The sequence below is a fragment of the Limulus polyphemus genome, unplaced genomic scaffold (assembly GCF_000517525.1).
Source record: "Limulus polyphemus unplaced genomic scaffold, Limulus_polyphemus-2.1.2 Scaffold6707, whole genome shotgun sequence".
Lineage (NCBI taxonomy): Eukaryota > Metazoa > Arthropoda > Merostomata > Xiphosura > Limulidae > Limulus > Limulus polyphemus.
In genome coordinates this window covers 1289-16289 of record NW_013672317.1, presented here as the reverse complement: position 1 = coordinate 16289, position 15001 = coordinate 1289, and the positions used below count along the sequence as shown (strand labels likewise).

The 15001-nt window shown below is 32.4% G+C and overlaps 1 protein-coding gene across 1 annotated transcript; it reads right to left on the bottom strand.

Annotated features, from left to right (window-relative positions):
* Positions 1-1758: 1758 nt before the first annotated feature.
* Positions 1759-12013, bottom strand: LOC106473998 (transcription initiation factor TFIID subunit 13-like). Its single transcript, XM_013934683.2, has 4 exons — positions 11909-12013; positions 9052-9124; positions 4742-4839; positions 1759-2031 (listed from the first exon to the last, which is right to left on the bottom strand). Exons 1-4 carry the CDS (start codon positions 11951-11953, stop codon positions 1858-1860), a joined length of 390 nt encoding a protein of 129 aa, XP_013790137.1. The 5' UTR covers positions 11954-12013; the 3' UTR covers positions 1759-1857.
* Between the last annotated feature and the right edge of the window lie 2988 nt (positions 12014-15001).

Genomic DNA, 15001 nt, shown 5'->3' with positions numbered 1-15001 from the left:
ACACCTAGTAGGCTATACTTCATTAGTTCCAGGTTTACAGGTGTGATAACATGAGATGTTATATTGTGACTTTATTTTAGGCCTGTGTAAGGCGGTAATTAATTCTTTATGTTATTGTCATTAAGTGGGTAATGAGTCACATACAAATAATAAAAACATTTCAGAGGTGGGGCACCAAAAGTGTCTTTGCCCCCAGGTACTAAGAACCCTTTCTATGCCACTGGTTGGTTATTGAGCATATTCAGTTACTTTGTAGAAGTAAGTTTATTTTTTAAGTTTGTCATTTGTAATTATAGGCCTATAACTAGTTACACTGGTGTACAAGTGTTCAAGCATGTAGAAACATCAAAGAAAATTAAAGTGATTGGTTTTCATTTACATGGACTAAACTTTGAATAATTTTCACCAGGTAATCTACAAGAAACTGCAAATGAAAAAACAGCATTACAAAACTGGTTGTAAAAGTAGGATTATTTTGGTAAGAGAGTTACAAAAAAAAAAGAGGTGTACAACCTTGGAAGAATTACAATCAAAAATAAATCTGATTTAAGACAAGTTCATGGAATTATTAGAAATGTACAGATAGATTACAACAATGAAATTGAAGAAGTATGGAAAGGCTGTAATGACAAGACTGAAGAAGTACAGAAGGACATTAAAAAAGCCAAAAGTGAATAAAAGAAAGACATCAACAAGGTAGAAAATAATATTGTTGTCAAATTAAAGTATCTGAAAAATGAATTATTAAATCCAAAGGTTAAATCAGCTTCACCTATTTCTGTATTGGTTCAAGAAGTCCAATTTCAAACACCACCAATACAAAATATGGAATAGGAACACTTATTTGGTCTATGCCTATTACCACTATTGCTGTACCACCTGTTACTGAAGACCTTCCTGGACTGATTCAGCCATTACATTAAATATCCCAAGTTGTTAATTAAAGATAGGAAATTACCTCCAGAGATGAAGAAAGAAGAGGGGACTGATGTAAACAGCAAGTGGACATAAAGTTCCAGCAAAAGGGAAGTTGGAAATTACCCTTACTGTAGGAAGTTTCTGTGTACCTCATGATCTGCGAGTTGTTATGAAGAAGAGTACATATCAGGAAGGTACAATGGAAGTCATATGAGGCTCAGTTGGAAATTATTTTCAGAGTAAATGGATGGAATAATGGACAAACCATTTATCTTGCTGACCATTTGAAATGACAGTTTTGACTACATTAAGTAACCTTTCAGCTTAGAGCTATAACAACTATCAAATATTGATAGTTATCTTACCCAACAGGTTTGAAGTAATATACAAGAAAGAAGTATCCAGAGCAAAGTTCCAGAATAGGGTATAGAGGGAAGAATGGACCTTATCCAAACACTTCTGAAATGATGTTGTACATGACTTTACTCAATGAAGACTTAATCTTCTTCTAATAAAACAAAAAGTAGTTATGCTGATAAAATTGATTTTCATTGAGGTTGCATAGTTTGGCTGAACAGATTTCATAGCATGAGAGAACAAACTTCTAAGTTAAGTAGGTGTCTGGAAGGTAAGCAATGCAAACTAAAGGTCTTCACAGTGATTGCCTCTGGAAGTATGTCAGTGAGATAACTACCAACTGGATAACTCCAGATAAGAACTTGTTAGCAGAACTTCAACTTGAAAATGGAGCTACTAGTAGATGCACTCGACCACCTACCCAGGAAGAACTCACCCAGTATTAGGACAGCCAGTGGTAACAAGGGAGAAGATGCCATCCCAGTAACTTGAAAAAATATGATAAGTCTTTATTAAAACTCCTACAGATAAATACAACACTAAAAACTCATTTCAGTTAAACAACATAAGTTTTGGCATATGTCAAATTGTGGCATATTTCACTTCATCAAAAGCTTTTCTGGCTTTCTTGAGTTCTTCATTCATTGTAAGCAGATCCTTTACCCTTGAATACTTCCGTGGATCTTTACGCACAAGAAATACTATATCTTCTACGTGAACCCGTCCTGTCCGACCAACTTCCATGGCTTTATGGGTCTGGAAATATATAAAATTATTCACAATATAAACTTCAATTCATAATCTGTGAAGATTATATTTTACAAATGTATTTAGTACACTAGTAGCATAACCTACATTTCTAGATAAAAATACATGGTGAATGACATAAATGCAAGATGCATTTCAGACTAGAAATTTCTAGGTACTATTAATGGGCTAATTAAGAAGTAATAAAAATAAAATAGAACATTTTCTAATACTTAGTCATATCTTAATCTATATATGACATTGAATATAACTATATACTATGGTTTTTCATCAGAAGTTTAAAATCTCTTCAGGGTGGTTTTTTGGAAGCTTGACATATAATCTTAACACAAGTCATTTTCCAATACAAATGGCTAGAACTGAGGAATGTTAACATTTTCCTACACTGAAAATATATTTCCAATAGATTCTTACCTCCGCTCAAAAAATAGTTTTTCCTGACTTGTACTGCCCTCTATATTCACAAATGTTTGCCTTGATACTCCCACCTACCCTCACATATTTTCACATGAAAGCACGCAAATGAGCATGTGACAACTCTCCACCAATAGGAGTGTGCCACACCCTCCTAGTACAACTGACTCTTTCTATACAGTACAACCCACGAGATTAGGCACGAAAAAACACACTGGAAGTGTGAGAAAGGTAAGAGTCTACCAGAAATACATGTTCAGTGTAGGAAAATGTTAACTTCAGAAATGATATCTTGCCTCCACTCACAAAATAGCTAGAATCGCACATTGACAATAGTACCTAGATGAGCCCCCTTCAGAGTGTGCCCAAAGGAAGCCCATGGGGGTGTGTGAATAGAAAGTATGGAAGACACACCTATCTGCATCACTTCTGAGCCAGGTATATTCTTCACCAGTGAAAATGATTATCGCAATAAGGGGGGGAATCCTAGGAGGGACCCTGGTGTATAGTGACTTGAGTGCAGTACACAGTAAGTGGAAGTTCAACCTCAACTAACACCAGCAGTACCTTGATAGGTACATCTGGTCTACAGTAGGAAGAGGGTCTTCTATCATTCACTTAGGACAAGGGAAGTAGAACGTCCATTCCAAGGACCCGTATCATCATGTGTGCATATCAAACACAACCAACACCAGTCCACTCTGGGAACTGACATGCGGATGATGGTAGGAAAACGTCTGTACACAATGAATGTCAACCGAGAAGTGAAAATTGGGATCTACTGCATAGAGGAAGTTAGCTGCACTATGAAAGTGTGTTGCACTCCTATTGGTGGAGGGTTGTCGCATGCTCATTTGCATGCTATCATGCAGCTGCCTTATGTAAAAATACATTAGGGTAGATGAGAGTATCAAGGCTAACAGAGAACAAAAATCTGTGCATATAGAGGGTGGTACAAGTCAGGAAAAGATATTTTGTGAGTGGAATATTTGTATTCGCTAATCAATCAATTACATTCAATTAATTGATTAGTACATTTTTCCTCAAATCATGGTACATACAAGCTAAAAATAAATGCACAGAAGCAAGACCTGACAGAGAAATTCTTCATTATAATACTCAAAAACTAACAGTTGGCAGCTGGTGTTGCCAGCCAGTTGCCTTCACTCTAGACAGCAGTTAAAAATTACTGATTGACAGATAACTTTAATAGCTTTTTTTAAATAAAGACAGGGCAAGCAAATTTGGTGGCAATATTTTGATTACTTGGTAGTTGGAATAATTGAATATAGTATTAATCAATTTGACCTTATTTCAATTAATTATTACAGTTTTACAAGTGGCATAGACAAGACTGGAAAATCCAAAATTCATACAAAAATGATACATAATCATAATTGTGCTGTACAACTAAGTCACAAATTAATTCCACGGTTTAAAAATATTTACTATTATACACATTTTGGATTTCATATTTGTCAATTAATTTATGTGACTCTCTATTTTCTTTTAGCAATTTTGGTTAAAGCATCAATGACAAAAATTAATGTTTTTACTTCTGAACTTCATTATTTTTCCTTCAGTTACAACATACATGGTAGCTTTAGTAGGTATTAAAAAATATTTGTAATTATGATACAAGTAACTTCCATCATAATATTATTCCCTGCACAAGTCCTAAAAATATACAACTCAATAAAGAGAATACTAATGCAGTTTTTAAAAATTTAAAAAATAAACATATTTACAAAATGCAAATAATGTTCTAAATATTGAGATATTTTATGAGATATAAAGATTATTGATAGTTATGACCAATAAATGAAAAAGCATTAGTTGTATGAGAGGACAGAAAGCATATGCAACTGCTATTATATAATAGTACTAAAAAAAATTTTAAAGAAGGCCAATTTTTAAGATCAATTTTTATTCATTCCACATGAATAAAATCATGCATTATTAATATTGTTTCATTATTACAAAATCCATATATTCAAATTACTACACATACACAAAAAAAAACTATTTCTAATTATCATATAATGTTCTGCATACCTTTGGGTCCCAACTAACAAGAAGATTAGCAATAATATTCAAAACAGGTGTAAATATTTTCTGTTTATAAATGAATCAATGTTGTGCAGATAGTTTGTTTTCTTTTCATACCATCGGATTAACCCTGCTGAAGCATTTTAGATTAACTTTCAAAAGCTATACCTCTAGCACTCACTTGACAAAGAAATGTCACAATGCATTTTCTATCAAACAAAAACAAAAAACATACAATGTTAGTTATGAACTCTATCACCAAGTCTTCGAGAAGATCAACGGTTTCTGTGTACGGATTCTGGTCGTCTCCAAAGCCATACATCATACATCGTACTGCAATTGCAAAAATTTAAACTTTTGAACAATGTATGAAAGCAAATATTAATGACACAGTATACTAATATTTATAACATTTAAGTATATATATATGATACATCCATTACTAAACAATATCCCAAGCTAAATTTCATTTATCTCTACTAACATAAGCAGAGAAATTATAATTTTCTATCAATGACTAATGTTTGATACTGGAGACCAAAACAATCACTTTCAATTACCATAATGCTCATTCTTAATTATTAATTTTAAAGCCTTATTCTTAACAGAAATAAACTTGGATTAGTTTTTATCCCACTTTTACTTTTATTAGTTTAGAACTTAAACTGTACTATAATCAAGACATACTTTTGTATTCCCTCTAAGTCCAACAGAAAATATACTATTGTTTCTTCACTATGGTTATGGTGATTGGAAGTTTGGTAATTATGTCCAATTCTTGAGTATTTTTTGTTATTAAAACCAACTTCAAACTTTAAAAAGAATATAAAATTTGAACCAAGTTGTAGCCTTTATTAGGCTATACTTGGGGAATATGAGATGGAAGTTCTTAAAATGAAAATATAATGCTCTAGTGTAGTCTGTTTTCTAATGTAAAAAGGGGATTAGAAGAACATTGAAGGGACATATAATAATACATATATAAAGAAAATTGCCAAAATCTAATATTCACAGAAGGTTTGAAATCAGTGTAAACAACTTAGGAATTAATTGCCTAGGGAGTGAAAGGGATCAACGGGGGAAGAGAGGAGGGAAAGCCCTGCTAAAATATTTTTTTACATAAAAGTTTTTGGTTCATCTAGAAAACTTTTTCTTCTCTTTGTACTTTGAGCACACATATTCCAATCAAATATTTTCAAGTTTGAGCCACACTTCTTTTTTCTCTTTTTGTTTAAGGCTCAGCTGTAAATTTCAAGTACTCACACAATTCTAGTATTTGGCATCAATGCGCATATATTTTTTAATTGTTTTGTGTATATTTGTGAAGCTAATGAACCCTCTGTGGAAACTTCTGATAACTGGAAATTTCTCAGTAACAGCTTCTAACCAGCTTAAAAGTTTTGCATTCTTTCTTTGGAAACTTCTGATAACCGGAAATTTCTCAGTAACAGCTTCTAACCAGCTTAAAAGTTTTGCATTCTTTCTTTCAAAACAGGCATATTTGTCAAGTATATGAATAATGCAACTCTTTAACTTACATGTTCATTTTTTTCTGTGTGAAAGACTGTGACATTAAATTATATTTGGTGTTTTTTATGACCCCTGAAATTTTTCATACAAATTCTGAACAAAGTTTGAAGTCAAACATAAAATAGGTTTGGAATGGCCTTAATCGTAAATGAAAATTTTTTAACATATCTGAAAACAAACAATAAGCATTTCATCATCACTAGAGCTTGACAATGTAAAATTCAAACACTATTACTTGTTCTAAATTATTTTTATTAATATATGAAATCAGATTAAATTATTGAAAGAAATTACAATAACAAAAATTCTTGCAAAGCATTAGTATGGTTCAGAAAGGTCATGGTACATTATTTTTTCTAGCTATTTATAATAACTTTTTTAAAGTTATAACCTAACTTCAACAGAATATAAATAACATTAAAAAATTAGTTCTCTGTCTTGATGAATTAGAAAATCACCTATATGCTACTTGCAAATGGCAGATAATGATTTTTGGTTTTATGGCCCAGTTCATGCATCTTCTGTTTTGTGGTTTATTATTTAGATAATATTATGTCAAAGCAATTAAATAACATGAGAAAATGTGAATGCATCAAATCAACATAAATATCAGCTTTAGATGTCAAAGTAGGAGAGACTTCATATTACATGTTTGACATAAAATCTTGATTTAATGCTTCTCCAAAATTCAAAGACATTACTTTAGTGTTATAATATTGGTGAAGTTAACATTTTCCTTACCTCAAAATGTACTCAACTCTCCACAGAGAAAATACTCAAAACCTTTCGATATTGCCAAAAAACTTTTTGAGAACAAAACACCCATCCCTTCACCAATAGAAGGGAGACATCCTCCATGCACAGCAGTCCCCTTTAGCACTTTGTGTATAACAAATGTCATTCTTGACAAGACAAAAAAAAGACACATTGGAAGTGGTGTGATACAGTGTTTGGTTCTTTGTAGACGTGAGTATCTACTTGAAATACATTTTCAAGTAATGAAAACATTAACTCCAGAGAATGCTACTCACCTTCCCAGAGAACAGATAGCTAGAATCACACACTGAGAAGACTGGTGGAGAAATATTTATTTATAAAAAGCAGCTCCTTTATGAAAATATAGTGACAAAGAGCAAACTCATGGAATGTGTCTTCAATCGGGGTTGCTGGAGCACTGATTGGTGGGAAACCACATCTATTCCAATACAAATGGTAGTGCAGAAAGGTTCTGTCATAAAAACTTCCTGCATGGTGCTATAGTGTTACAAAGATTGGCAAAAAGTGAAGGCTACTAAATTGTTCTGTATATCTCAGAGGGTCAGCAGACCATATACATTAAGTGTGGCTATGGCAATATGTCAAACTATAAAATATGTGAGAAATACTTAGGAAATTCATCCAAGACCCATATTTTGAGGAGGTCACAACCACCAGTCCTTAGTGTTGGAGGTGGCCTTACTACTACACTTCCATGAATCAACCAATCAAGTAGTGCAGCCACTTGGTCTTATACCAGTACAATTACACCAATGCAAAGGGAACTAACTCTCTATAATGACCATTCCAGTAGCTTGGTACTTGGGAAGTAAGGATTTTTCCATTCAACAAGAAGCAGTTGGGATGGGAGGGAAGACTTCATGTAGGAGGAAAACATTGGAGAAGTGCATGGATCAAGCAGGAATAATATCATCTGCGAAAGATGCCATTTCCCAAGGAGGAACAAACAAATCAAAAGAATTGTTGAACCCAACCAATCAATAGTGGAAAAAAAAAAAAAAAAAGAATAAATTTCAAGAAGTAGAGGAAAATCATGGCAAAAAACAGGCTATTTTTATTGCCTCTAAATGGAGTTATGTAAGCATGGTAACAGCATACTGGCAGCATAGGACAAAGGAGTTGACCTGAGTATGAGCAATTGTGTAGATATTAAAAAGAGGGTGATGGGCTCCCGGGCAGCCCAAGTCTTAGGAAGGAAAGAGTGGTCTGGAAATGAAAATAAACCTACCTTGTAAAAAATAAAATAAAACAATGGTGTGGGAGACATCTAAGGCAAAAACATCAGAGAGGCATTTCCCATAAATAAGGAGAAGAAGAATACATGTTTTGAAAGAATGACAGTACAGGGAACAGGAAAAACCTAAAGGTTCAAACAGAAGATTTATAAGAGCCTTGAAAACTAAGAAGAGGTTCTATTCCAGCACAGGAACCAGTAAAGGAGGATGATGGAGTAGAAAGGCCCTTAAAATGTCTATAAGAACTGGAGAAAAACAAAATAAATTGCCATGAAGAAGAAACAAGGTCATGAACAAAGCGACTCAGTAACTGATAATCCTAGAAATGGATAGACTTCTTATAAAAATCCAGGTAGAAAAAGGAAGTGAAATGAGGAAAAGTTGAATAACCAATTGCACTGTTAAACCACAAGGGTGGAAGGCTAACAACAGTGATCAAGAAAATGAGCTACTCTGCAAGAAAACCTGCCAGTCTTTTACCCCACATGTACATTAAGCAGATTACAACTACAAAGAATAATTTAAGCTAATGCTTCAATACTTGAAGGACTGTACTAATGTTAAAATTTGTTAGTTTTCTTTTGGCTACAATACTTTAGGTTAATAACAAGTTAAAATTACTGTATTCTTCAACTATGACTCAAAGAATAATTTGTGTCCAACAATCTTTTTTTGTGGGTGGGGGAATAGGGAAAGTAATTACCAGAACACTTGGAAGCTGCCTAAATCTATGTAATAACAAAATAAAGATAATTTGCTTCTAGAATATCTTGAATTAATTACAGAAATTTAATGACAACATATATTGATACTTTGGATAAATTCATCAGTATGAAAAGCAAATAATTAATTGTCAATTTTGAAGATAATCTATATAAGCTTAGCTTTGCCTTTCAAAGTTTCCTATTTTTTACATGATACTCTATACCAAGGTTTATAGTCACTTTAGAATGATTTTTTAAGTTTTCAAAAGTGAATAACTTCCAATTCCAAGAGTACTTGCATTCTTTAGAAAACAATCTTTTTCTTTTATCACCAGATTGGTGTTCATGTCCTTCTTGGGTTTCTTCAAATGACTGTAAAATGAGCATATAAAACATTCTAATAATCCAATATCTTTACAAATTAAAAAAATATTTAAATCATAATATTAAGTTAAAATTTAGATTAAAAAAATAGTTGAAAGCATAAGAAAAATCTAAAATAGAAGCACGATATGTGTGCATGATAACAAGAAGAGATAAAGCATAATTAAAGAAACCCAAGCAGTTTAAAAAAAAAGAAATCATGAATCCAGAAAAATGATTCCTGCTGTAGGTTGAGTATGTTATATTAAAACAGTTTTGAATATGAAAACCACCAAGTCAGGTGAAAACCATGGTCAATATAATGTTGCACTGAAATGTTAGGTATCAGAACCACATTTTTATATTGTTTTGCATTTTATAGGTAGTGTGATGACACCAAAAACTTATCAACTTGAGGAATGATATGCAATAGCCCTTTCCAATGCTAAACATTCACATACTCCAATCACAAATATGTGTTCTGATCAAGGTTTTAGAATATCTAAGACAAGGATTGGAAAACAAAGGAATGTGGATCAACTTTGGGTTCCAGGACAATCCAGAAAGAGACCTGCAACAAGTCATATTCCAGCTGTGGTAAGCAAACTGTTGCACCATGTAACAGGTAAGAATCCAAGAACACAAAGGTAAGTGCCAAAAGCTATCCACATGCCCCATGCAATATAATCAAGAAGGATCTCCACCTGAAAAGTGACACAAGTTACTTCCACATCATATCTGTTCAATTATCACATATGTCAAGTAGCTGGAAAATGGAACAGATATTCATGCTATTACAAGCAAAACATTACCAGTCAAGTCACCAAATGCAAAGTGTATGGATTTCTGTGCAATCAGACTGCTCAAACTGCTACTGGAAAAACCATAATCCTCATACAGAGATGGATTATGGAAGGTCTGCTTTTTGCACAGAAAACTATGCTGCAGTGCTATTGTCAAGATGCATGACTGTCAAGCATAATATGACCAGATGTGGTGGCATGGACTGCAACAATGTAGTCATACTTTAAAATCATTTTAACATAATGTACTCAACCTTCTGGTGAAGGTGTATAAATAGCAACTTGTATAGAATCTCCATTTATTGTGTGTATCATCAACATATTTCTATGCAGTGCTCACTTAATAATAAATACATGTAATATATATGTACTAAACCTAAAGTTAATACAATGTACATGTAGAAAAATGACTAACTGTGATCACTGATCCAACACTCATTGCCATTTTGGAGAAACTAAATTTATGTTTTCTTATTTATAATCTTGTCTAATTAACCCTTAGATAAATTATTAAAGCTACAAGGATGAACCATCTTAATGAACAGTTTCTGAAAAAACTAATGAAAAAATTAATATTCTTTTAAAAGCATTCCTGCAGTTAGGATTCTAAGGGTTGAAATTTTTAAGGTAAGAATATATAAGTAAAAAAGGTAATAAAAGATCATGCAGCTCACTGAAATCTCCTGTTCACTATGGGAACAATCACAATGATAAACATGTATTAAGGAAATAGTGTGATAAAGCTATGGAACAAGTTTTAATATAGAGCTGCAACTTTACAATAGTTTAAGAAAAAGAGTTTGTGAAAATCTTGTAGATCAGAACTAGATTTAGTGATTACTTTTCTGTTTGTTCAGATGGTATGTGACTTAAGAAATTCTTGATACATCAGAAGAGTGCCTTAAGGTCCCATAATTTACATAATTCACAAAATAACTATGAAAAGATCCCATCATCATCCTCCCTTTTTATTTTTACGACATTCATCAGTCAGAATACTTCAGACATCAACATGAATTTGATATGCATCATACAAGAAATGTCTTGTAAATTCCCAAGTACTGAACATTTCATTTTTTAAAATTAAGACACTAATGCTAGTGATCATAATACATTTTTAAACTAAAGTACTTTGAACATTAAATGTAGACTTAATAATATTTTCTATCTACTTCATGATACAGCCACTATTAACCCTGAATGCTAAAAATAGCTTCTGTTAAGCTGCACGGCATTAAAAAGATGTTTGTCTTACCAAAATTCAGTAAATTGTCACTATATTGGTTAAGTATCAAAACCATTATAACCTGAGAAAAAGACACTTATTAACATGGTTTCATTTTTATCATGATGATAGGTATTGATAAAAATATAGTCCACCTCCAATATTCAGTGTTTTAATTTTAGTTTTAGAACCAATGCTTGAACATATTACCATCTTCTATTGGTATTAATTGTAAATTTATAATAGAAAATGTGATTGTTCACAAATTCCTATATGAAAAGCTTTTTTTTTCAAATGTTGCAGGAGAAATTCCTTTAATGGCACATGTATAATATAAAAGTAGTAATGAACAGGAATTTTACTGTTGAGAAATAGTATGAATAGTTGAGTCCCTCGGGAGTCTCATTTGATACATTAGCTATTTATTATTAATATATGTGATTTGTACTGCAATATTTTCAAACTTTTAATGATATTAAAAATGTTGGGAAGAACTTATTCTATTATGAATGTTTTTTTTTACATTCTAAGAGACTTTGATAATTTGTATATATACATATATAAGACACGACGATTTGTAATGTACACTACTACTATTAGTATTACACTTCTTACAGTATTACTACAGTACAGTACATGTTTCGACATATCATTGGTCTGTCTTCTTCAGGTATGATACGTTACATAAACGTATAATTAGCTATTACCAATAAGTATTTCACAATAAAAAGTTTGGATGTAATCAAGACTTTTTCACAAACGTACCTTATCACTCGCAGATCCTGTATTTGTTTCCTCTGAAGTCGCCATCTCTAATCAATAACAGAAGCGCTATCTTACAAAAACTTTTATATATATATACATATTTGTCATTTAAAGTCTAAACAATAAATTAATTATTATCGATAAATATTTCACAATAAAACAGTACCGTAATAATCTCTACATAATTTTAGTTGCTTTGAAACAACTAATTGTTCTGCAAAAATATAGCTCCTGAGCTTTAAGAAGCTAAGGTACCCGTCCCGGTTATGAACTTAAATACATGTGTGAGTGGATACTATGATATATCACATACAAATTCTAACTTTCACACAATTTATTTATAATATAACATATAAGTAAAGTATTCATTATTACATCATTAGAAGTTTCGTATAAGTTTTAAGAACTCAATATGTATATACTTAAAACATGGTATACACTGTTCAATGGTCAGGGTGACTTTGTATGAAGAGGTAGCGAAGAATTTACTGGCGGTAGGAGTGCTTTCTGTTACCCACCTTGAACACCAAGCGCCTAATATCCTTGTTTAGAACATTTTTTTAGATGGAATACTGACGGAGATAAATCCATACCCAAAGATAAAATTAGGTTATGAAACTAAAGCAACACCCGGTCGGCGAAAACTGCTGAAACATTCATAAACTCCAAGTGTTAAAAAATAGTAAATTTGCAAGCTACAGTGGTGATCAAAATGAGGAACTTGCGATTTTATACAAAGTGAATTAGACAGTTCGATTGGGAAAAAAAGTAGTAACATTTCTGATACAACCGTTACTGAAACAGCAACCTCGTTTACACAGTATGACGAATCGGACCTTAAATTTCACAGTGACCATTGATATGCAGAAGAATGGACAGACGTTCAAACAAGGTTTTCTCAGACAAATGTAACTTTAACAGAGGAAAAATGAGTTCAAACCAAACTCGAATGAGGGACAATATCTGCAACTAAACATTTAGTGACAGACAGTGATGCTCTACAGGCGTGGCAAAGCAAGTATTCTTCACTTTGGTTGAATGTATGTCTCATTTTAACACTTTTAATTTTCAACTGGAGATTGCAGATCAAATAATACTTGTTCTAGTGAGACTAAAGTTGCACTTAATTTTTGATGACCTTAGCTGCAGGTTTGGAATTTCAGCAATCTTAGCATATAAAATTTGTAGTTATTGGATTTCTGTCTTAGCTGAGTAATTGAAATCACTTATAATTTGGCTTCTAATAGAAATAATAAGATAATGTTGTTCTGAATCTCAATAGTACAAGTAAGATTTAATAGCAACTATAAATCCAACAATAGTGCTAACTATTTGGTAGCAATATCTCCACATGGACAGATTATGTTCGTTTCGAAATTATTTGTTTATGTAGATCAAAAGGATTAATAGAAATTATTTGTTTGTAGTTAAGCGCAAAGTTACACAAAAGACTATCGGTGCTCTGCCCACCACGGGTATCAAAACCCGGTTTTTAGCGTTCTAAGTCCGCAGACATGCCGCTGTGCCACTTGGGGCCAAGAGAAATTGATACCACATGAATGTGAAGTATGTCATTATCATAAAAAAATTAAGATACAAGACTTAGTCTTTTCAGAATTATGAAACTTGTTTCAAATACCGTATATATATGTGTGAACTAAAAATAATATATAGCAAAAATAATAAATTACATATTTAAAACAGCACAACCTCAATTATAACCATTTTATCCTGCCCTAAAATATATTTACCAATGTTAGAGTAATGGCCAACTAACTGTCAATTACGATGAGATAATTACAAACAAACAACAAAAAATTAGTTGGATTCATAGTGTTGCACTGAATTTTTATAAACCAACAAACTAAAATAGCCCTCCATTGGTATAGCAGTATGTTTGCGGATTTACAACACTATAAATCGGTTTTCGATACCCGTGGTAGGAAGAGCACAGATAGCCCTTTGTGTGGCTTTGTGCTTAATTACAAACAAATAAAAAAATAAGTTAAAAGAAAAACAAAACCATGCACTGGAAATTAATTTTATAGACCCATAAAGTTTTTAATAGCTTTGCTAAACATTAAACGGCCTTGTTCAATTTCATCAACGATACATGGTAACATTTTCTTAGAATAAAACACAAGCAATCTTGGAAACACAGGAATTTATATAGTTTTCATCACATTGAATATTCAAAAATTCATGATCATCTTCACTTAAGCATACAAAAAGTTTATAGTTTTTAAGACACTTGCATATAAAATCCTCAACTACCTTTAATTTTCAAAACCAAGATACCATCCTCACGTTTACATAGATCTTATTTTTCAGAAGAAAAAAGTTCATTTAAGTTTGTTCAAATGTTATTAGGCACTAGACTTTTAATTCCTAAAACTGTGTCCTATTTAAAATTCCACCAGGACTAGCAGACAACCAGTTTTCTTCAGCAGAGTCACAAATTCCTTTCTCTAATAAAGAGGATTTATTTCGTAATAAAAAGTTATTTGATGCCGCTTGAGCCTCGTGTTTAGTATATTTATTACTAGTAAATATTAAATGCAAGTGTTCCATTATAAAATGTATGAAGTTTGTGTTTGTCATTATATGAACCTTATGTGCACTTTGAACCACTATTTCACGAACGTCTCACGTGCTCGAGTTCAATTACACACTCTCTGACTGCAGTTCAATTACTCACTACCTACACATTGTCCCGTCACGTTGTGACCATCTTATACATACCAGACTACCCCCAATCTAGTAATCTCCCGACAATTCACTAAGGTTCGAGAAGGAAGTGGCGCGATACTAGTCACGTGACCTCGCTGACGCAACAGTATCATACCTAGTATATGTTCTATATTTTGACTTTCATAAAGTCTTTGATAACGTGCCCCACAATAAATTGAATAAAGTTAAATGCTTATGAGATTAATGGGAACGTTAAACAGTAAAATAAATACTGACTGCAGAAATCAAAGAGTGATAAGTAGGTGACTGCAGGTCAATATTCTGTGTAGAAGAATATAAATAGCGGGGCACCACAGTGGTCTGTTTAGGACTTTTGCTGTGTGGTATTATCAGGTAGAAATA

Bases quoted from the DNA above. Each gene is read 5' to 3' on its own strand.
- LOC106473998 (XM_013934683.2), bottom strand. From the start codon at position 11,953: ATGGCGACTTCAGAGGAAACAAATACAGGATCTGCGAGTGATAAG. The intron at 4,840-9,051 runs GCAAGTACTCTT...TTGCAATTGCAG, and splicing joins AAGATTGTTTTCTAAAGAAT to TACGATGTATGATGTATGGC. The intron at 2,032-4,741 runs GTATGTTTTTTG...ATATATTTCCAG, and splicing joins TAGAGTTCATAACTAACATT to ACCCATAAAGCCATGGAAGT.